Raw genomic sequence first — 23,289 nt, 5'->3', positions numbered from 1 at the left:
ACAGAAGATACTTGAAGAGCAGATATTATGTGAACATCACTGCTGTGATTACCTTGTTTCTAGAGTCTTGATGTTTTCTCGAGTGCTTGGTTCAACCTAGGTTGCTGAGTCTTTGAATTTTCCGCCAGATTCTTTCTGTCTTTGCATCCAGCATCTCTGGTCAGTAACCCCAGGGAATGTGAATTACAAGCAAGGAAGCTAATTGTTTGGGACTATATTAGTTATCTACTACTGTGTAACAGATTACCTCAAAATTCAGTAGCTTAAACAACAATAAACATTTATTATCTTATACTCTGTGAGGGGCGGGAAACAACTTAGCTGGATACTCTGGCCCACATATTTCATGAAGTTCCAGTCAAGATGTTGACAAAGCTGCAGTCATTGGAAGGCTAGACAGGCTGGAGGATTTGCTTCCTAGATGGCTGGCAAGTTAGTGTTGGCTGCTGGCAGGAGCCCTTCTCTAGCGCTGGTTGAAGTCTTCATGGCATGGTGGCTGACTTCCTTCAAAGTGCGTGATTCAGAAATGTGTAATGTGCAATACAGAAACCAAAATGTCTTTTATGACCTAACTTTGGAAGTCACACACTGTCAGTTTTTACAATATCCTATTGGCTAAACAGGACAGCTCTATTCAGTGTGGGGGGGGGTGTACAAAAACCATGAATACCATAAGGCAGTGATCATTGGAACTCATCTTGGAAGCTGGTTACCATAGGGATCTAGTGAGAAAACATCAAGTAAGTTGAAATTATATCATAAGCCCACAGGTCCTGCCTCCACAAAGATAAGACAAATCTGTGATGTGAGTAAAAGGAAGCCTGGAGAGCAGTTATCCATCATGGAAGGAGACCTTCTGACCTTAGAATTCTCCTGGAAGCTGGTGGGGCCTGAGATAGAGTGGACCCTGGAATTGATGGATCTACAGCTTATCTTAACCCTTCTGCCCTGAGTGGACAAGCCCTGAATGACATCTCAGCCTTCAGAGATCAGCAGTCGCTGTGTGACAATGGAGCATTTAACCCAGATGATGGAAAGGAGAGGTGAGGTGGCTCAAGAGATGGACAGAGTTTAGGAGAGAGAAGCTGTACATTTAGGGGCAGAGCGAGTAAAAAGAGTTAGGAAATTTAGTACTCCTACCAAAGAAAGTTCACATGGATGTTATTGACTGCAGCATAGACATTTGTTTTTTATTTATTCATTTGACTATTATTTGATTTTTTTTAAATAACTATTTTAAACGTAATTTCTGTTTTTCTTACATTTAGATTTTTTTTAAAGGGCTGTTAAATATATAACCATAAACAAAATTTCCTACTCTATCCTTTCTCATCCCTTGATCCCAATCCCCAGAGGCAACCATTTTGAACATTTTGGTATTCAGCTCCACTTTCCTGAATAATATCCTCATACTGCTCATGCTTGATTTCTCAGTTTTAGATATTTCCTGTTGACTTTTGACAATGGAGATAAGGATTTATCTGTTTTCTACCTAACCTTTTTCTTGTCTCCCTCACCCCACCCCTCCCCAACCCCTCTAATATGGTGTTTTATTAGAGGTTGAAAGTTGACTAAATGTCAGGATCTGTATCTATTTTTTGGGGGGGCTTGTCAGTTTCCTAGATTTTGCTTGAGGAGTATAAGCCAGAACTGCTTTGGAAGGCAAACACAGTAGGAAGTTGGGGGTTGGGAGGACACACCTCATCTTTCAATATTACAACTTTCACTTAATTCCCTTTTTTCTCTACATTGCTCCAACGCCTTACATTCAGTTCCTATCCCACACTCCTGCCTGCAGAAGTACCTAGTGCCTTCATTCCTAAGCCTTTCAAGGGTTTTGCCATAGTTTCTCCACCCTTTCTCCACCCTCCCTTAAGCTTCCACTTTCTGTACTTAAATTAGGTCACAGTCATCTGTCTAATCTCTAGGTTCCAAAATTTGTTGACATCTCTTATCTGCTGAAGTCATTCTCTGTGAAACTCAACTTCCTTTGTTCCTTTACTTTCATTTCAGAGAACCGAAGTAAATGCAAATATTCATTCTTACATTTTTGACCTGAAGGCCACGAATTTTTTAGATTAAAAAATTAAGTTGCTTGAAAATATCATTAGAATCATGACTGCATTTTTTCTCCTTTTTTTTGTTCTATGATTTTTAAAAAATTTTTTATTATGTTAATCACCATACATTACATCATTAGTTTTTGATGTAGTGTTCCATGATTCATTGTTTGTGTATAACACCCAGTGCTCCATGCAGAACGTGCCCTCTTTAATACCCATCACCAGGCTAACCCATCCTCCCCCCCCAGAACCCTCAGTTTGTTTTTCAGAGTCCATCATCTCTCATGGTTCGTCTCCCCCTCCGATTTCCCCCCCATTCATTCTTCCCCTCCTGCTATCTTCTTCTTTTTTTTTCTTAACATATATTGCATTATTTGTTTCAGAGGTACAGATCTGTGATTCAACAGTCTTGCACAATTCACAGCACTCACCATAGCACATACCCTCCCCAATGTCTATCACCCAGCTACCCCATCCCTCCCAATCCCCACCACTCCAGCAACCCTCAGTTTTAGAATCATGACTGCATTTTATTCCATCATATAAATGGTTCACAATGCCTAAACCTGCCCCTGATTAAAGTTTTTCCATATTTTTTATAGTGTTTCATAAAATAATTCTTAAGTCTTTGTAGTATTTATTATTATGTACTTGAGATAAATTTTCTATTAAGAATAAAATAACAAGATCCTAGGGAAAGCTTATATTGTCAATAGATTCACTGGGCACCCTACACTTAGCCCTCCAGAAATTCTCATCGGACCCTGTATGGTAACATTAGTCTTTCACATACATTTCAGCATCTCTATTGCCTGGTGGTGGTTAGCATTTCTCAGTGCTCTGAGGATCATTATAGATGATATTATAGCCACCTGGTACTGAAGATTTCTATAGGCCTTTGTCTGGAGCTCTGAAATAAATCTGCTTTATTTCTCTTCCCTCAGCTTGGCATTCTCAGGACTCTGGCCTTTTGGAGGAAGAAGAGGATATGACCAGGTCTCTTGTACGTGTTAAGTGTTTATTTGTTTGCTGCATTATTTTGCATTACAGTTGCAGGGGATTACCTTAACCTACCAATAAATTGGAAAAAACAAAATTGATGAAAATCAAGGTAAGGAAAAATAGAAGATCAGAACCAGGTGAAATTTGGGATGTGGCTGTGCAGAAATAGGTCCATACAAAGTTATTACGTTGAATTCAATCTGAATGTGAGCTGAAGAGACAAAAGTAACCTGGGACACAAAGTTTATTCCATATATTCCATAATTTATCCTGTTTATGAGGAAAAAGCTAATAATTAAGGAAAGAGAAAACTTTTCAAAGATTTTTTTTTAAAGTAATCACTATACCCAAAGTGGGGCTCGAACTTACAACCCCAAGATCAAGAAAGCTTTTCATTGGCACCTAGGTAAAAAAGAAATTCAGAATAATTCCATAATTCTTATAATTTTAAGCTCAGTTTTTTTTTTTTTTTAAAAGTCTGTCCTGGCCAAAGATTAAAAACTAAAATTATCTGGAAGAGTAAATGGAACACATCTTTCAAATGACCCTACATATATATTTTCTTTGATAGAGATTTATCAAATTGAACTAAAATATACTAGCATTCTATGGAAAAATCTTACAGTTCTTATATCCACAGCTTTCCACATCTTTTTTTTTTTTTTAATGGCCTTAGAAGATGCAGTATTCTTTGTCTTCTTGCAAAATGACTCATTCTCCCTTGCTCTTGATTCTTTTTGTTTCCAACTCTGGAATCCCTCACACCCTGTAGTTTAAATATTTTCCACTTCGCTACCGCTTTTCCTCAGTTCTTATTTCCCGTCCTGAAACACACAAACACACTTCTTTTGGACGTATGATACTATGGTTTGTGTGGTTATTTCTCCTGTTTGCTTCTGTAGGCCTACAGAGGCTTGGGTTCAAATCTTGGCCCAGCAACTTACTAAGTGCATGATTATGGCAGGTTTAATCTCTTTAGCCTCAGTTACATTGTTTGTAAATGGGGATAATAATCATACTTATCCCATAGGAATAATAGGAGGGTTAAATGCACATACTAAGTGCTCCATAAATGATAAATATTGTTAATAATTGTTAGCTATAGAAATCCTTCCTACCTGAAAAGACCTTGGGATATGTTGGCTATATTCATTGACTTGCCTTTTTAGTTTAACATATGAAACCAATGAGATAAAAGAGAAGATGCCTGATTTGGGTTCATATAATTAATCCTTCTCTTCAGTAAAACTACAATAAACACTGTAATAAGGCAAAACTGGGAACATTTTTTGTAATACATATAGCATAAATATATCAACAATTCTTAAAAACCAGTAATTAAGAAAATAGAAAATTGTGTGAAGAACATGAAGAGGCAGTTGGAAGAAATAAAAATGGCCAGTAAATATTTTAAAATACTAATGTCAAGAGGCGTCTGGGTGGCTCAGTTGTTAAGCGTTTGCCTTCGGCTCAGGTCGTGATCCCAGGGTCCTGGGACTGAGTCCCACATTGGGTTCCCTGCTTGGCCAGAAGCCTGCTTCTCCCTCTCCCACCGCTCTGCTTGTGTTCCTGCTCTTGCTATCTCTCTCTGTCAAATAAATAAAATCTTTAAAAAAATGTATAATACTAATGTCAAAAAGAAACAGACCATTCAGATTTGCAGATACATTTTTTTAAGTGTATTTTAAATTGGTGGGTAATGACCATCTTTTATAAGAGGATTCCAAATAATTAGTTCACACATGCATTTTCTTTATATAGTAAAAAGCTGGAGATCAAGGAGTTATGATCTACAAATGGGATACTCTTAGCTGTCAAAAAATTCGTAACAGTTCCTGTCAGATATGAGAGCCAGATGTTTTGGACTATCAAATAGAAATGGACTGCCTCCGTTCCTGGACTTGCAGTCCCAAATTCATTCTAGAATATGGATATAAATATAGTCCATGGCAGCTTTTATATGTGAATAGACTACAGGTAGAAAAGCAGCTAGAAAAATTTCCTACAACAATAATAGCTTTATTGAGTACTTTTTATGTGCCAGGTGTATTATGCTATAAACTTCACATAGCTTATTTCATGTAATCATTATCAGAATCTTGTAAAGTAGATATTATTTTAATTTTTACAAAGAAGGGAAATAAAGCACAGAGGTTAAGAAGCGGACATAACTTCATGCATGAAGTGTGTAATAAAGCCGGAATTCAAACCCATACAGCCTGACTCTCGGACTACACTATGATACTATACAGATTGAAGCCCACTCCTAATTTTGACAAATGACTGTTCATATTATTTATTTTGTATTGTTAGTCCTTTTTCTACTTGAATTTAGGGAATTTTAAGAATGGCTTCTTTGTCATTAGGATTTCTATAGATACCTTTTCCTAATCTGCCACTTTTATGTTGTTATATATCTTTTGTTGTATAGGCATTTTAAATTTGGATAGTTATATTTAGCATATGATACATATGTGCATACAATAAAAATTCAGTCAACATTAATATACAGCATCAGTATTTAATAGTCCTTTCATGAGTTGCCAGTGGTGGTCTTTTCTAAGACATCTTTCATAATATTAGATTATAGAAATAGTCTATTTTCAAAACTTTGTTTTTCATATTTAGTCTTTAGTCCAATTGGAATTTAATTTTGTAATTGATTTTAGGTAGGAATTTTTTTTTAAAGATTTTATTTATTTATTTATTTATTTGAGAGAGAGAGAGAGAGAGAAAGAGAGCATGAGAGGGGGGAGGGTCAGAGGGAGAAGCAGACTCCCTGCCGAGCAGGGAGCCTGACATGGGACTCAATCCCGGGACTCCAGGATCATGACCTGAGCCGAAGGCAGTCACTCAACCAACTGAGCCACCCAGGTGCCCCTTTAGGTAGGAATTTACTGGTAATTCTATCACTAGGATTATTTTTACATGTAGAAGACCAGTTGTTCCAACACTGTTGTTAAATAGATATTTCTTTTGTGATGCCACCTTTATCATGTGCATGCTTAATTGTTTCTAGGCTCTTTATTCTGTTCCTTTAATCTATTTGTCTACATCTGTACCAGTACTGTACTCTGTGTGTGTGTGTATGTGTGTGTGTTTACATTGTTTTAATTACTGTAACTTTAAAATAACCCTGTTGCTTAGGCAAGGATTTCCCCACTTCCCACCACACACATGTTGTTCCTAGTCATTCAGAAATTTCTTAGCTACTTTGGGACCCCTATGGTTCTATTTGAATTTTAGAATCAATTTATGTGGTTCTAAAGGAATAAAAATCCGGTTGGGATTTTACCTGGAATTGCAAAGAATTTATAGACTAACTGGAGAAGAATTGAGTGCAGTTTTTTTTCTATCACAAAGATGTTTCAAGTTAAGGGAATCTATTAATATAACTCATCATATTCAAGAAAAAAAGATAATCAGCTTCATAGAGCTGCTAATTTTTTTAAAAATCAGAACTTCAGATTTTATTTATTTATTTATTTATTTTAAAAGATTTTATTTATTTATTTGACAGAGAGAGTTATAGCAAAGGAGGGAACACCAGCAGGGGGAGTGGGAGAGGGAGAAGCAGGCTTCCTGTGGAGCAGGGAGCCCAATGCGGGGTGCGATCCCAGGACCCTGGGACCATGACCTGAGCCGAAGGCAGACGCTTAACGACTGAGCCAACCAGGCGCCCCAGAACTTCAGACTTTAAAAGAATCTATCTATAAAATAGGAGTAAAAGGACACTTTATTAACACGATATTGTTACAATTTTTCCACACATAAGCTAAAAGCCCGCACCATGTTTACTAGGGAAAATGAGACACATTCCCACCAAAGTCAGGAACACGACCAGATCGCCCATGCTACCACATTTATTTACTGTAATACTATATGCCTAGGCATATAAGAAAGAGAAAAAAATGGAAGATAAAAACTGGGAAGGTGCATGCAAAATTATGATATCTAGATAATATAGTTATGTGTGTGGGCAGCTGAAGAGAAATAACAACTGAATCCAATATGGACACACAATTTACACAAAAACCGATAGCATTCTCTATCTAAACCACAATCAGCTGAAAAATAAAATGGAAGATGGTAAGAGTAGAAACAAAACCATAAAGAAAAAAGTATCTGATGTGTATGGGAGAAAAAAAAACCTTTAAAATATTAATATGGCCTCAGAGGATTTAAGTATATTTTTAAAACAAACTTTTTGGATGGGATCCATCATTATTAAACCAATATAACTTCTTTTTAAATTAATCTTCAGACTTATCTGAAAAAGATTCTAGATATTTTGGGGCACCTGGGGGGCTCAGTTAAGTTTCAACTCAAGGTCTTGATCTCAGGATCCACAACTCACTCAGCAGTGGGGAGTCTGCGTGAGAGTCTCTCCCTTTTCTTCTCCCTCTGCCCCTCCCCCCACTCATACTCTCTCTGTCTCTCTCTCTCTTAAATAAATAAATCTTTAAAAAAAGACTCTAAATATTTTTCTTAGAATAAGGCAAGTCTATTCAAGCTGAGTCTAGGATATATTTGAAAAATAAGAATATAAAATATCCAAGAAAAAATATAAAAAAATGTGTCATGCTCCAAGTTTTTAAAGGCATATTTAATATTTGTATAACTTTAAGAAAAAATCCTCTTTTAGAAAAAGTTGCCAGTCATTATATATACCACAGAACTGACATGTAATTGCCTTTATGCCCTACTATAAACTGTTATTTAAAAGAAAAAAAGATTTGTCCTATTAAGGATCTTAAAAATGAAGGAAAGGAGAGTGCTGTGATACCAGCAAGAACTTTTTAAAATGTTAAGTCTTGTTGCCAGGGCCAGGGGGATACCCATCTTTTTCTTGGTTCTCTCTGACAGAAGAAAAAATAGAACTTAATGACAAATTTTGAATTTGTTTAAGGTTCAATCCCTTTTGTTCCTTGTTATTCATATGGCATTTTTAACATATGTGTGTAAAGAGAGTTAACATCTTGAAAAAGTAGCCTATTATAAAGCACTGATTCATCATTTTATACAGTCAGAAATTAACTCATATTTACTTCTAGGTCTTTTGTTACCTTTTTATAGGTTTTGTCAGGAATGTAATCTTTGGTTTTTTTCTGTGAGATGCTCATTCACTAGGGTTAGTGGAAAAGATGTTTTAATGCTAATTTATTAGAACTAGTGGAAAATATGTTTTCTCTTGTTTTTCTTTATCTTTGTTATGGTTTATATTCCATTGGGATTATCTATTCCTAAAACATTTATTGAATGATTAGTGAGTCCCAAGCTTAGTTCTGAGTACTTCTCACCTTTTGTCTCCTTTAGTTCTTACATCAACCCGTTGAGGAAAATGCCACTTTACAGATGAGGAAATTAAGGCTCAAATTTGGCTGTTGAGGTTACACAATTAGTAAATTTTGAAGCCAGTAAATTTTGATGTCAGACGCTACAGCCTCATTGTTAACCAGGAAAAATGTCTAAATCTGTCTCCACTTTGAAAGCCTAGTACCCTGAAAATTTTTTCAGTTAGGTATATGTAATCAGATATATATTCCACTCTTCTGCTTCTTTTGTCAGTAGAACAACAGGCATTTATTCTCATGCTAGGAATCTGCATGTTGACTATGGGTTTTGGGCTCTACTTTGGGATGTAGGTCAACTGGTCTTGGCAAATCGCTGGGGTACATGAACCAAGTTAAGTGAAGAGCTTGCCCCAGGAAACTGCCCTTTCACCTGAATGAGCACCTGAGGAGCAGACATGAGCCCACCCCACAGCCCCAGTCAAGGCTATGAGTTGTCTTTTTACTTTCTTCTTTTTTTTTTTTTTAAGGTTTTATTTATTTATTTATTTCAGAGAGAGAGAGAGCGCGCACGTGCACGCACGCATGCACAAGCAGGAAGAGGGGCGGAGGCAGAGGGAGAATCAGGCTCCCCACCGAGCAGGGAGCCTGATGCGGGGCTAGGTCCTAGGATCCTTGGATCATGACCTGAGTGGAAGGCAGACGCTTAACTGACTGAACCATCCAGGTGCCCCTGTCTTTTCACTTTCTTGATGAAGTTCTTGAAAGCACAAAATTTTTACATTTTTTGATGTCCATTTTTTTCTTTTGTTGCTTGCGCTTTTGGTGTCATATCTGAAAGTCCACTGGGGTGCCTGGGTGGCTCAGTTGGGTGGGTGCCTGCCTTTGGCTCAGGTCATGATCCTGGGGTCCTGGGATCGAGCCTTACTCCCTGCTCAGTGGGGAGCCTGTTTCTTTCTCTCCTCCCTGCTCGTGCTCTCTGTCGCTATCTCGGTCTCTCTCAAATAAGTAAATAAAATCTTTTAAAAAAATTAACAAAAAATAAATAAAAGCCCATTGCCTAATCCAAGGTTACAATATCTCTATTTTTATTTCAGCTCCTTCAATTTTTTTTTTCATTTGTGCCCTTGGTTTTTCTTTGTATTGTGGTTTCTCAACAGTGAGTATAGTTTTTAGATTAGATCTTCATTCTCCATCTTCCGTATTTGTCATCATCTTTCAACACTTTCATCTCTTTGTTATTTTACTTCACATTCTCGGAGAGCTTCTTGGATCTGACCTCCATAGTCACATTGACAGTTCTGTTCTTTATACCCTCCAATATCTATTAAAAAATTATTTTTCATCTTGTGAGCATTTCAATTCTGCTGTTGAATCTCTATTATGTTGGCAATCCTTGATCCTGCCTATTTCCTTTTTCATCTCATCCTTGTTTTACATCTCAGCCAGATCTCTCCTTCAGCACAGAGCTTCCATCCTCTCTCCAAGCACACTTCCTTGTATTCACCAACCTGGAAGCTCCTACACCCATGTTTTCTTCTAAAAATTTCATAGTTTTAGCTTTTAGATTTAGGTCTTTGATTCACTTTGAGTTAATTTTTGTACATGGTGTGAGGTAGGGATCCAACTGCACTGTTTTGCATATACACATAATCTGGTTGTCCCAGCACCGTTTGTTGAAAAGACTATTCTTTTCCCCAGTGAATTGTCTTAGCATCCTTGCCTAAAATAAATTCACTAAAATGTGAGTATTTATTTCTGAAATCTGTTTTAGTTCATTGATCTCCTATGTCTGTCCTTATGCCTGTACCATACTGTCTTGATTATTATAGCCTTGTAGTATGTTTGAAATTGGGAAGTGTGAGTCCTCCAGGTTTTTTTCTTTTTCAGAATTTTTTTTTGGCTATTCTGTGTCCCTTGCATTTTTATAAGAATTTTATTAGGATCACTTCTCCATTTCTGCAGAAAAGACAACTGGTATTTTGATATGAACTGCATTGAATTTGTAGATCAATTTGAGGTGTATTATTATATTAAGTTTTACAATCCACTAACATGGAATGTTTTTCTTTTTTTTAGGTCTTTAAAGTTTCTTTCAATAATATTTTGTAATTTTCAGAATATAAGTTTGAAACCTATTTTGTTAAATTTATCCTTAAGTATTTTCTTCTTTTTGACGCTATTGTAAATGGGATTGTTTTCTTAATTTCATTTTTGGATGTTCACTACAAGTGTCTAGAAATGTAACTGATTGTGTTGATCCCATATTATGCATCCTTGCCGAAATTGTTTGTTCTAATAGAATTTTAGTGGATTCCTTAGATTTTCTATATTCAAAAATCATCCCATATGAAAATAGTTTTATTTTCTCCTATCTAATCTGGATGCTTTTTATTTAATTCTATTGCCTAATTACTTTGTCTAAAACCTTCATTGTAGGACACCTGGGTGGCTCTGTCGGTTAAGCATCTGCCTTTGGCTCAGGTCATGATCCCAGGGTCCTGGGATTGAGTCCCGCATCGGGCTCCTTGCTTAGCAGGAAGCCTGCTTCTCCCTCTGCCTGCTGCTCTCTCTGTTTGTTCTCTCTCTCTGTCTCTCTGACAAATAAATTAATTAATTAAAAATAAATAAATAAATAAAACCTTCATTGCTATGTAGAAGTATATCCTTGTTCCTGACCTTAAAGGGAAAGCATTTAGTCTATCACCATTTATTATGTTAGCTGTGGACTTTTTGTGGATGCCTTATATAACATTGAGAAAGTTTCCCTTTTTTGCTAGTTTGTTGAGTGTTTTTATCATGAAAAAAGGTTGGGTGTTAAGTGTTTTTTCTGCATCTGTTGAGATGATCTATGGTTTTTGTTTTTATTCTATTGATACCATGTATTACATTAGTTCATTTTCAGGTGTTAAACCAATATTGCATTCCTGGGATAAATCCCACTTGCTCATGGTACATGATCAGTTTTATATATTTTTGTTTATTTGTTTTTAAAGAACAGTTTTAAGTTCACAGCAAAGTTGAAAGTATAAAGATTTCCCATATACTCCTTGTCTCCTTGAATGCATAGCCTTCCCCATTATCAATATCCCCCACCAGAATGGTACATGTATTACAATTTATGGACCTATATTGACATCATAATTTTCCAAATCCATAGTTTACATTAGGGTTCACTCTTGATGTTACACAGTTGATGGAATTGGACAAGTGTATAATGGCATGTATCCATCATTATAGTATCATACAAAGTATTTTCACTGACTTAAAAATCCTCTGTGCTCTGTCTGTTCATTGGTCCACTCTCCTGCCCCAACTCATGGCAATCAGTGATCTTTTTACTCTCTCCATAGTTTTGCCTGTTTCAGAATATCATATAGTTGGAATCATACAGTGTGTAGCCTTTTCAGATCAGCTTCTTTCACTTAGCTAGATGCGTTACAAGGTTCCTCCATATCTTTTTATGACTTGATAGTTCATTTCTTTTTACTGCTGAATAAATTCCATTATCTGGATATACCACTGTTTATCCATTCACCTACTAAAGGACATTTTGGTTGCTTTTAAGTTTTGGCAGTTATGAATAAAGTTGCTATAAATGTCTATGTTCCCTTTTTATATTTTGTTGGATGAAATTTGTTAGTATTTTGTTGAGGATTTTTACTTCTGTATTAATGAGGGATAATGGCCTGTAGTTTTCTTTTTTTGTCTTTGTTTGGTATTAGTATCAAGGTAATACTGGCCTTATAGAATGAGTGTTTTCTCCTCTTCTATTTTGGAAGAGTTTGTGAAGAATTGGTGTTAACTTTTCTTTGTTGTTTGGTAGAATTTACCAGTGAAGCCACATGGGCCAGAGCTTTTTTTTGGGGGGGGGTTGTGTTTTGATTACTCCTCCAATGTCTTTGTTACAGGTCTATTCAGATTTTCTTTTTTCTTTTTTTTTTTCCCTCGATTCAGGTTCATTAGTTTGTGTCTTTTAGGAATTTGTCTATTTCATGTAAATCACCTAATTTGCTGGCATATTATTTGCATAATATTACCCTCTAATCCTTTTTATTTCTTTGAGGTTAGTAGTAATGTCTCCTCTTTCATTCCTGAGTTTAATGTTTTGAGTCCTCTCTCTCTCTTTTTTTTTTTAGCTCAGTCAAATGAGCAGTTTGAGATTTTGTTGATCTTTTCAAAGACCCAAGTTTTGGTTTCACTGATATTTCTATCATTTTTCCAGTCTCTATTTTATTGATGTTTGACCTAGAAACATCATGTTTCTAGTCCTAATGTTTATTATTTCTTTCTTTTGGGTTACTTTGGGTTTAGTTTGTTCTTTTTCCAGTGTCTATAGTTGAAAAGTTAGTGTATCAGTTTGCAATCTTTCTTCTTTTCTAATGTGGGTATTACCTTAATGCAGCTATAGATTTCCCTCTAAGTCTTTCTTTAGTAGCATCACATAAGTTTTATTATATTGTGTCTTCGTTTTCATTCATCTCATAGCATTTAGTAATTTCCATTGTGATTTCTTTATTTTTTTATTTTTATTTTTTTTAAGATTTTTTAATTTATTTTTTGAGAGGGAGAGAGACAGCAAGAGAGGGAACACAAGCAGGGAGAGTGGTAGAGGGAGAAGTAGGCTTCCCACTGAGCAAGGAGCCCAGTGTGGGGCTCGATCCCAGGACCCTGGGATCACGACTTGAGCTGAAGGCAACTGCTTAATGACTGAGCCACCCAGGCGCCCCAATTGTGATTTCTTTATTGAACCATTCATTATTTAGGAGTGTTGTTTAATTTTCACATATTTGTGAATGTCATAGATTTCTTTCTCTTACTGATTTCTAATTTTTATCCATTGTGATCAGAGAACATACTTTGTACAGTTTTAATCCTTTTAAATTTATTGGGACTTCTTTTTTGTCTAAAATATTGTCTATCTTGGAGAGTGTTTGATGTATGCTTGAGAGGGATGTACATTCTACCGTTGTTGGGTGGAGTGTTCTATATACATCTGTTAGATCTAGTTGGTTTATAATGTTGTTCAAGTCCTTTATTTCTTTGCTAATAATCTGCCTACGTGCTCTGTCCATTATTGAAAGTGGTGTTTGAAGTCTCCTGCTTTTATTGTTGAATTGCCAGTTTCTCCCTTCAATTCTGTCATATTTTGCTTCATGTATTTTGAGACTCTTAGGTACATATATGTTTATAATTATTCTTTTTATGGGATTTACCCTTTTATCATTACAAAATGTTCTTTATTTCTAGTAACAGTTTTTATTTTAAAGTTTATTTTACTTAATATTAGCATATGCACTTCAGCTTTCTCATTATTGTTCTTGACGTGATATATCTTTTTCAGTCCTTTTACTTTCAACCTATTTTTATGTTTGACCTTAAAGTATGTCTCCTTGTAGACAGCATGTAGTTGGATCTTATTTTTCCACCAGTCAATGTCTGCCCTTCTCTAGATTGCTTAACCCATTTACTGCTAATGTTAACACTAAAATTGTTGGATTTATGTTTGCTATTTTGTTTTCCATGTCTCATGTCTATTTTGTTTCTCCTTTTACTGCTTTTTTTTATTAAGTAAATGTTTTCTAGTGTAAAATTTTAACTTCTTTTTTCTTAAAGATTTTATTTATTTATTTATTTGACAGAGAGAGAGAGAGAGAGCGAGCATAAAAGCAGGCAGAGGGAGAGGGAGAAGCAGACTCCCAACTGAGCAGGGAGCCTGATGCAGGGCTCGATCACAGGACACTGGGATCATGACCTGAGCCGAAGGTGGATGCTTGACCGACTGAGCCACCCAGATGCCCCAAAATTTTAACTTCTTTAATGATTTTTCACTATATTTTCTTTGTGGTTATTCTAGGGCTTATCTTATACATTTTAACTGACCATAATCTTCTTCGAGTTTATGCTAAATTCCACTAAGATATAGAAACATTTAGTCCTATGTAGCTCTATTCTCTGTTCCACATTGTGTACTATTATTGTTATGTACAGTACATCTATGTTACAAACCCAATGTAGTATTATAATCATTAATGCATTCCATGTTACATCTATTTAAAAAGCTAGGAAGGGAAAGGAGAGCAAGTATATATTTACAACATTTGTTAAATTATCCTTATTTACCATTTCTAGTTTTTGTCGTTTGTTCATATGGCTTGGAGTTCCCATCTAGTCATTTGTCTTACTCCAGTACAACTTCGCTTTCAAGATTTTCCCTTTGTCTCTGGCCTTCAGCATTTTTGCTATTATATATCTGTGTCTGTGTCTGTGTGTGTGTGTGTGTGTGTGTGTGTGTGTGTGTTGGAGCTCATTTAGTTTCTTGGATTCATAGATACTTTTTCATCAGATTTGGGTAGTGTTCAGCTATTACTTCTTGGAATGTTTTTCTGTACCTTTTTCTTGTCCTTTAGTACTTTCACCATGTGTATATTGGTACACACTCATATGCACATTTGATAGTGCACTTGATGTCCCACATTTCTCTGAGGCTCTGTTTATTTTTCCTCATTCTTTCTCCTCTTTGGTCCTCAGGTTTTGGATACTAACCTTTTATCAGATATGTCATTTGCAAATACCTTCTCCCAGTCCATGGGTTGCCTTTTAGTTCTGTTGATTGTTTTCCTTCACTATGCAGAAGTTTTTTTGATGTGTCCCAGTAGTTTATTTTTGCTTTTTTTGGAGGTGTAAGTGAATTTTTATTGGGAACTTGTCAAACAGCAGCAAATGAAAAATGAATAAGGAAACTTCCTGTTGTCACAGAAACACAAGATCTCCATCATATATGATAAGGGAGGCATTTCAGTTTGTGATCCCCAGCACAGAAATGACAAATGCATTTCCATTCAGTCTAATACCTCTGGATTCCTACCAGAAAGAAATACATTAGGAGCATGGAAGAGCTCCCTACCTCCAAGATCAAGCATGCTCTTTCAACTCTTTCAAGCAAAAGTTGCTTACTGAAAGGATACCCCTAAAGAAGAGTAATGGAGGGAATGTAGAAATTAAGAAGTTATGTAGAACACTTTTTAAATTGTAATGAACTACATTTTCATATCTTCACAGTAATATCTTCATATCTTCACAGTCACTTGCAGAACTGGTTCAGATTATTTACATACCAGATATATTTTTAGTCCTTTACATAAGTGTTTGGCTATTACCTATGTTTATATGAAATGAAGCTATTAATACTTTTCTATAACAGTAACTTGCATACCAGGAAAGCCAAGACAACAGATCAAGAAATGAGTTTTCCCAAAGCTGCAATGTGAAGACTATAACCAGTTGATTTCATACACACATATGGGTTTCTTTGCTATAGGAAATCCAAATGGAATAAGAAATGGAGATGAATAAAAAGGTTTCTTGAGGGGAAGAAGGATGACACCTTGTATGCATTTAGTTTCCCTGCCCCTTCTGATACATCACATTCTTCTGCACGGTCTGATGTCCATAATGTTAGGTTGTCTCCAAGCAACTGCATGATAAGGGTGCTATCTATGAATGAGTCTTCATTCAGTGTATCAAGTTCTGCAATGTCCTCATCAAAAGCAGTTTAAGCCAGTGTGCAGGCAAGCTCTGGGTTATTAAGGATCTCATAGTAAAATACAGAAACGTTAAGAGCCACCCCCAGGCATATTGGGTATATAGGTTGCATCTCTTTCTTGCTTATATCAAAAGCCTCTTGGTAAGCTCCTTGGGAAGCTTGTTTGTTTTTGATTATCACCACATGCCACTTCAACAAGGTACCTCAAGTAATCTCCCTTCATTTTCAGGTAAAAGACCTTACTCTCTGGATTAGTCGCATTGGCTATTAAATACTTGTCCAACAATTCTAATACTGTGATGCGGATGGACCTCAGTTCAGACTCCACTTTCTCCAGTAGTCCTTAAATCAGCTGCAACTTCTTATTGGAGGTGTCACTTTTCAGCTCCATGCTCCAGATGACTCTCCACGCTGACCTGCATCCCTGACCACATTTGTATAAGCCATGGAGAGCAGATTGTGCTCCTTGTTGCACAGCTTGGCATCCTGCTCCGTTTTGGCCTTCATGCAAATTGCCATGTTGTAGCGCTTGGCCTGCTCAGCCAGCTTCACCTTCTGGATGAGCTCTGTCTTCTCCTTGGGGATGAGGAGAGGAGAGTGAGGGAGAGCACCGACTGGATGGGGAGGAAGCATAGGGAGGGCCTTCACATCTCTGCCACTGGGGTGCAAGTTTATTTTTGCTTTTGTTTCCTTTGCCTAAAGGGACCTATTGAGAAAAAAATTGCTACACCAGTGTCAGAGAAATTAATGCCTTTGCTCTCTTCTAGGATTTTTATGGTTTCAGGTCTCACATTTAGGTCTTTAATCCATTTTTAATTTATTTTTCTATATGGTATAAGAAAGTGTTCCACTTTCATTCTTTTTTAAAAGATTTTATTTATTTGTTTGACAGAGAAGGCACAAGCAGGAGTGTGGCCAGCAGAGGGAGAGGGAGAAGCAGGCTCTCCACTGAGCAGGGAGCCAGATGTGGGGCTCGGTCCCAGTACCCTGGGATTTTGACCTGAGCTGAAGGCAGATACTTAACCAACTGAGTCTCCCAGGTGCCCCTCCACTTTTATTCTTTTACATGTTGATGTCTAGTTTTCCCAGCACCATTTGTTGACGAAACTGCCTTTTTCCTACTGGATATTCTTTCCTGCTTTGTCAAAGATTAATTGACCTTATTAATGTGGATTTATTTCTGGATTTTCTATTCTGTTCTATTGATCTATTTTTGTGCCAGTACCATCCTGTTTTGATTACTACAGCTTTGTAATATAACCTGAGGTCCGGAATTGTGATGCCTCCAGCTTTTCTTTTCTCTTTCCTTTTAAAGTTTTTAAGTAACCTCTACACCCAGCATGGGGTTTGAAACCACATCCTCTCCCTACCTCCAAGATCAAGCATGCTCTTTCAACTGAGCCAGCCAGGTGCCCCTGCTTTTCTTTCTCAAGATTCCTTTGGCTATTTAGGACTTTTTCTTGTTCCATACAAATTTTCTAATTGTTTGTTCTACTCTGTGAAAATGATTGGTAGTTTGATAGGGATTGCATTAAATGTGTAGATAGCTTTGGGTAATATAGACATTTTTTAAAAGTTTATATATATATATGGAGGCTTGGGGGTTTTGTTTGTTTGTTTGTTTGTTTTTAGTAATCTCTATACCCAACGGGAGGCTTGACTCATGACCCTGAGATCAAGAGTCACAAGCTCTTCCAGCTGTGCCAGGCAGGCACCCCTGGACAGTATAGTCATTTGAACAATATTTGTTCTTCCAGTCCATGAACATGGCATGTCTTTCCATTTTGTTTGTCATTTTCAGTTTCTTCCATCACTATTTTATAGTTTTCAGAGTACAGGTCTTTCACCTCTTTGGTTAGATTTATTCCTAAGTATTTTATTATTTTTGGTGTAATTGTAAATGGAATTGTTTTCTTAATTTCTCTTTCTGCCGTTTCATTATTATTGTATGAAAAATGCAACAGATCTCTGTAGATTGATTTTGCATCCTGCAACTTTACCGAATTCATTTATCAGTTCTAACAGTTTTTTGGCAGAGTCTTTCAGGTTTTCTATACAGTATCACCATCATCTGCAAATAATGAAAGTTGTACTTCTTCCTTACTGACTTGGATGCCTTTTATTTCTTTTTGAGGTTTGACTGTTGTGGTTAGGACTTTCAGTACTATGTTGAATAAAAGTGGTGTGAGTGGACAACCTTGTTTTGATCTTGATCTTAGAGGAAAGGTTGTTTTTCCCATTGAGGATGGTGTTAGCCGTGGATTTCTTATATATGGCCTTTCTTATGTTGAGGTATGTTCCCTCTAAACCTACTTTGTTGAGCCTTTTTAAAATGAATAGATACACGGTGCCTGGGTGGCTGAGTTGGTTAGGCGTCTGCCTTCGGCTCAGGTCATGATCCCAAGGTCCTGGGATTGAGTCCCACGTCGGGCTCCCTGCTCAGTGGGGAGCCTGCTTCTCCCTCTGCCTGCTCTCTCTCTCTGACAAATAAATAAATAAAATCTTTAAAAAATAAAAATAAATAAATAAATAAAATGAATGGGTGTAGTACTTTGTCACATGCTTTTTCTGCATCTATTGAAATGATCATATGGTTCTTATCCTTCCTCTTATTGGTGTGATGTGTTACATTGATTCATTTGAGAATATTGAACCACCCTTGCAACCCAGGAGTAAATCCTACTTGATCATGGTGAACGATTTTTTTAATGTATTGTTGGATTTGGTTTGCTAGTATTTTGTTGAGGGTTTTTGCATTTATGGTCATTAGAGATACTGGCCTGTAGTTCTCTTTTTTGTGATATCTTTATCTGGTTTTGGTATCAGGGTAATGCTTGGGTGTTCCCATGTTGGGTGCATAAATATTTATAGCTAAGGCCTCACAGTACTGCCAGGTCAAGAGACACAGTGTTTGCAGGGGTTTGAGCCAGTCTTCTGGGGGAAGGGACCCTCCAAACTGGGACTGAGGCAAGTATGACTGGGAAGGGCAGTTCTTCTGAAGGACAGAGGGGGCAGGCTTGGTGTAAGCAAGATAGGTACCGGTGTGGGCACTGCACTGGTTTCCACAGGTGGCCCTGTGCTTATGCTGATGAGTTGGGGAGGGAAATGGTGTTACACAGTTCCTTTGTTCCCAGGTGGGTCTCTGTAAATGCTGCCTATCTGGGACACACTCCAAGATGAGCAACTAACTTCCCCATTGTGTGCCCCAAGCACTCTTCAGATCACTGTTTCCACACTGTATTTCTGTGGGCTGTTTACCCTGACTTTTCTCCAAGAGTAGCCCCAATGTTCTCCAAGCTCTCTCAGAGCCATGCATGCTCACCTTTAAAACTCTAGGCCTGGGACTAAGCCTGGGTGGCTCAGTCGGTTAAGCATCTGCCTTTGGCTCAGGTCATGATCCCAGCATCCTGGAATCGAGTCCTACATCGGGTTCCTTGCTCAGCCAGGAGCCTGCTTCTCCCTCTGCCTGCCGGTCCCCCTGCTTGTGTTCTCTCTCTCTGACAAATAAAATCTTTTTCAAAAATTAAAAAAAAACACAAAACTCTAGACTTTAAGTCCCATTGGTAGCAAGAACTCATCAAATTTAGGCCCGCTCGCTGTCCAAACCAGTTGCTGTGATAATTCATTTTCCCCATGTGCTCCCCTGTGTGCTAGTCGGTCTCTCACCCTTCTCTGTGAGTACAGCTCCCTCCCCACTACAGGGGCCATGATCAGCTGCTCTTCCTATCTGTGTCTCCACATTTTCTTCGATGTGGCCTCTTTACCTTTAGTTGTAGAGTTCAACTAATCTTCAGATATATTTCTGGGGTATTTTAGGATGATTTCATAATTATCTAGTTGTGTTTGTGGGACCATCTAGCCGTCTTCCTTTGTATCCAAAATATATATATACTGTCCTTTCTTTAATCATGGTTTCCTTTAGCTATGTCTATAATGGATGCTTTGAAGTCTTAGTTTGTTAAACCTGACATCTGAGCCCTTTCCCAGGCAATTTCTTTCTTTCTTTTTTTTTAAGATTTTATCTACTTGACAGAGAGAACGCAAGAGAAAGAAAACAGGCAAGGGGAGTGGGAGAGGGAGAAGCAGGCTTCACACAGAGCAGGGAGCCCGCTGTGGGGCTTGATCCCAGGACCCTGGGATCATGACCTGAGCCGAAGGCAGACGCTTAACGACTGAGCCATCCAGGTGCCCCTCCCAGGCAATTTCTGTTGCCTCCTTTTTTCACTGTATGGACTTCGCTCTCCTGTTTCTTTTCCTGTTGTAATTTTTTGTTAAAAACTGAATACTTACCTTATATAGTGTAACAATTCTGGTTACTGATTCCCATCCCTCCTTTTCTAAGAGTTGTTTTTATTTTTGTTTACTTACGCATTTGTTCAGTGACTTGCCTATGTTATTTTAGTGAAATCTGTTTCCCCTATAGTGTGATACTTTGGGGTCACATCTCAGAAGGTATAGCCTTGGGCATGTCCAAAGACACTCTAGGATGATGGTGGTGTTAGAAGGGCTCTCTTTGTCCATTTCCTCTACCTCTTTTTTAAGTTGTCTGTCTTGTTTGGTATCACATCTACTGATTGCCAACGGATTGCATTATTGTTTTTGACAATGCCTGGAGCATAAATTGCTCCACTTTATGATCTCATTGAATTCAGGCAGGGGTAGTTTTTGAGGCCAGTCTTTGAGGTTTCTTCTGACTTCTTTCTCTTTAGTTGTCTTTTTTCCTGATTCTTTTTTTTTTTTTAAGATTTTATTTATTTATTTGACAGAGAGAGACACAGCGAGAGAGGGAACACAAGCAGGGGGAGTGGGAGAGAGAGAAGCAGGCTTCCCGCCGAGCAGGGAGCCCAATGTGGGGCTCGATCCCAGGACCCTGACATCATGACCTGAGCCGAAGGCAGATGCCTAATGACTGAGCCACCCAGGCGCCCCAAGTTTTAGTAGGTTTTCTTGAATAAATGGTTCTTCATTGCTTTATGCCCTTAGGGTAATTTCCAGAGACTGAAAATTTAAAAACAAAAAACAAAATTTTCACCAGTTATGCCTGTTTTACTGGGAAGCATCCATAGAGTACCTCATACTGCTATCTCAAAGTAGAATTCCTCTCAAAACTTGACACTCTTTTACTACATGTTCGTTTTATATCCCAGTTTGAATTATTGTGTTTTATTTTTTTTCTTGATTTAGGCTTGACAAGTATTTAATTTATTAAAATGATCAAGATAACTGTTTTTAGAGATTTATATCTATATAAATGTATATATTTATAACTTTAATATTTATATTAAAGTATATAATATAAAAATTATAAAATTATTACAATAAATTATAATATTACAATAAATTATAACATAAAAATTATTTTATAACTGTAAATATTTATATTTATAACTTTTTTAAGTGTAAATTTAATTTGTTTTTACATTTACCAACTCATATATATACCAGGTAATTTGCTCCAAAGTTATTTTAAGGATTACTCCCTCACTCTTTACCTAAAATCTTAAGTACTAGTTTTTGTAAGTTTATTTGGCTAATTTGGCTAATACAATATTGGGTACTGACAGAAAAAATACTTTATATCTGCTTTTGCTCCTAGATTGTACCAGATGCTAGTTTTCTACATCTGCTTTTGTTTTCAGTCTTCCCTACTGCTCAATCTGATTTCTGTCTGCTTCTCCAAATCAGGATCATGTCCCATCATCATTGGCCTTTGATTTTTTTTTTCTGGTCATGATATTTGTCCTGTAGTTTCCCATCATTGGTGATTTCATATGCTTTCAACCTCAGCAAGAGAGGTTTCAAATGCACAAGTGTGTCCAGTTGTCTGTCTTGAGTCAGGGGATATTTGTGGGATTCTGAGACTCCTCCTGCTAAGTTGGAGAAAAAGTGTAATGACACTGCTTGGGCTACAATCCAGCTCTTACCACATATGAAGCTTTATGACCCTGGAAGAGTTATTCTTAACCCTGGTCTCCTTACTTTTCATTTTTATTTATTTATTTACTTATTTTTAAAGTTTTTTTTTTTTTAAGATTCTATTTATTTATTTGAGAGAGAGACACGCACAAGCAGGAAGGGCAGAAGCAGAGGGAGAGAGAATCTTTTTTTTTTTAAGATTTTTTATTTATTTATTTGAGAGAGAGAGAATGAGAGATAGAGAGCATGAGAGGGAAGAGGGTCAGGGGGAGAAGCAGACTCCCTGCTGAGCAGGAAGCCCGATGCGGGACTCGATCCCGGGACTCCAGGATCATGACCTGAGCCGAAGGCAGTCGCTTAACCAACTGAGCCACCCAGGCGCCCCAGGAGAGAGAATCTTAAGCAGATCCTTTGGGCAACACGGGGCTCGATCCCAGGACCCGAGTATCATGACCTATCTGAAACCAAGAGTCGGATGCTTTACTGACTGTATCACCCAGGCACTCCTTAAAGATTTTATTTTTAAGTAGTCTCTATACCCATTGTGTAGTGAACAATCCTAAGATCAAGAGTCACATGCTCTACGGACTGAGCCAGCCAGGTGCCCCTCCTTACTTTTTAAATGGATAAAGTAGCCACTGCATAACCTTACCAGGTTATTTTAGAAGTTAACATATCTAAAGAAATTATTACAGTACCTGGTGTATAACTACTCAGTAGATGACAGTGATGATAATGTTGATGGTAGTAATGATCATAGATCATAGAGACAGTGTCTCAGAAACACTAATTGCAGGAGCGCCTGCGTGGCTCAGTCAGTTAAGATCTGACTTTGGCTCAGGTCATGATCCTAGGGTCTTGGGATAGAGCCCTGTGTCAGGCTCCCTGCTCAGCGGGAAGTCTGCTTGTCCCTCTGCCCCTCCTCCAGCTCATGCGTGCACACACACACTCTCTCTCTCAAATAAATAAATATAATCTTAAAGAAAAAAAAGGAACACTAATTGCAATCCAGCCTTTGGTGATTTTCATTTGTATTTCCCATTTTGTCTATCTCATTTGTACTATTTCTTTTTTTTTTTTTAAGATTTTATTTATTTATTTGACAGAGAGATAGAGAGAACAAGTAGGCAGAGTGGGATGCAGAGGGAGAGGGAGAAGCAGGCTCCACTGAGCAGGGAGCCTGATGTGGGGCTCGATCCCAGGACCCTGGGATCATGACCTGAGCCGAAGGCAGCTGCTTAACCAACTGAGCCACTGAGGCGCCCCTCTTTTTTTTTTATGATTTTATTTATTTATTTGACAGAGAGAGACACCTTGAGAGAGGGAACACAAGCAGGGGGAATGGGAAAGGGAGAAGCAGGCTTCCACGGAGCAGGGACCCCGATACGGGGCTCGATCCCAGAACCCTGGGATCATGGCCTGAGCTGAAGGCAGATGTTTAACGACTGAGCTACCCAGGTGCCCCTCGTGT

The 23,289-nt window shown here is 37.6% G+C and overlaps 1 protein-coding gene and 1 pseudogene across 1 annotated transcript in view; one reads left to right on the top strand and one right to left on the bottom strand.

Moving 5' to 3' along the window:
* Positions 1-23,289, top strand: part of ZNF568 (zinc finger protein 568) — a 42,590-nt gene that overhangs the window by 3,713 nt on the left and 15,588 nt on the right. Inside the window, exons 3-4 of the mRNA XM_028090706.2 lie at positions 764-1,043; positions 3,008-3,066. Coding sequence (XP_027946507.2) covers positions 968-1,043; positions 3,008-3,066 — 135 coding nt within the window. The 5' untranslated portion in view covers positions 764-967. The remainder of the gene's footprint in view (positions 1-763; positions 1,044-3,007; positions 3,067-23,289) is intronic.
* On the bottom strand, positions 15,672-16,535 carry LOC114198933 (14-3-3 protein theta pseudogene; annotated as a pseudogene).

Source organism: Eumetopias jubatus, unplaced genomic scaffold (assembly GCF_037043125.1).
Source record: "Eumetopias jubatus isolate StellerSeaLion01/CBP00866 unplaced genomic scaffold, mEumJub1_p1.0 scaffold_10, whole genome shotgun sequence".
NCBI classification, from domain to species: Eukaryota; Metazoa; Chordata; class Mammalia; order Carnivora; family Otariidae; genus Eumetopias; species Eumetopias jubatus.
Note: the sequence above shows the minus strand (reverse complement) of the source record. Positions and strands in the feature narration are given on the sequence as shown.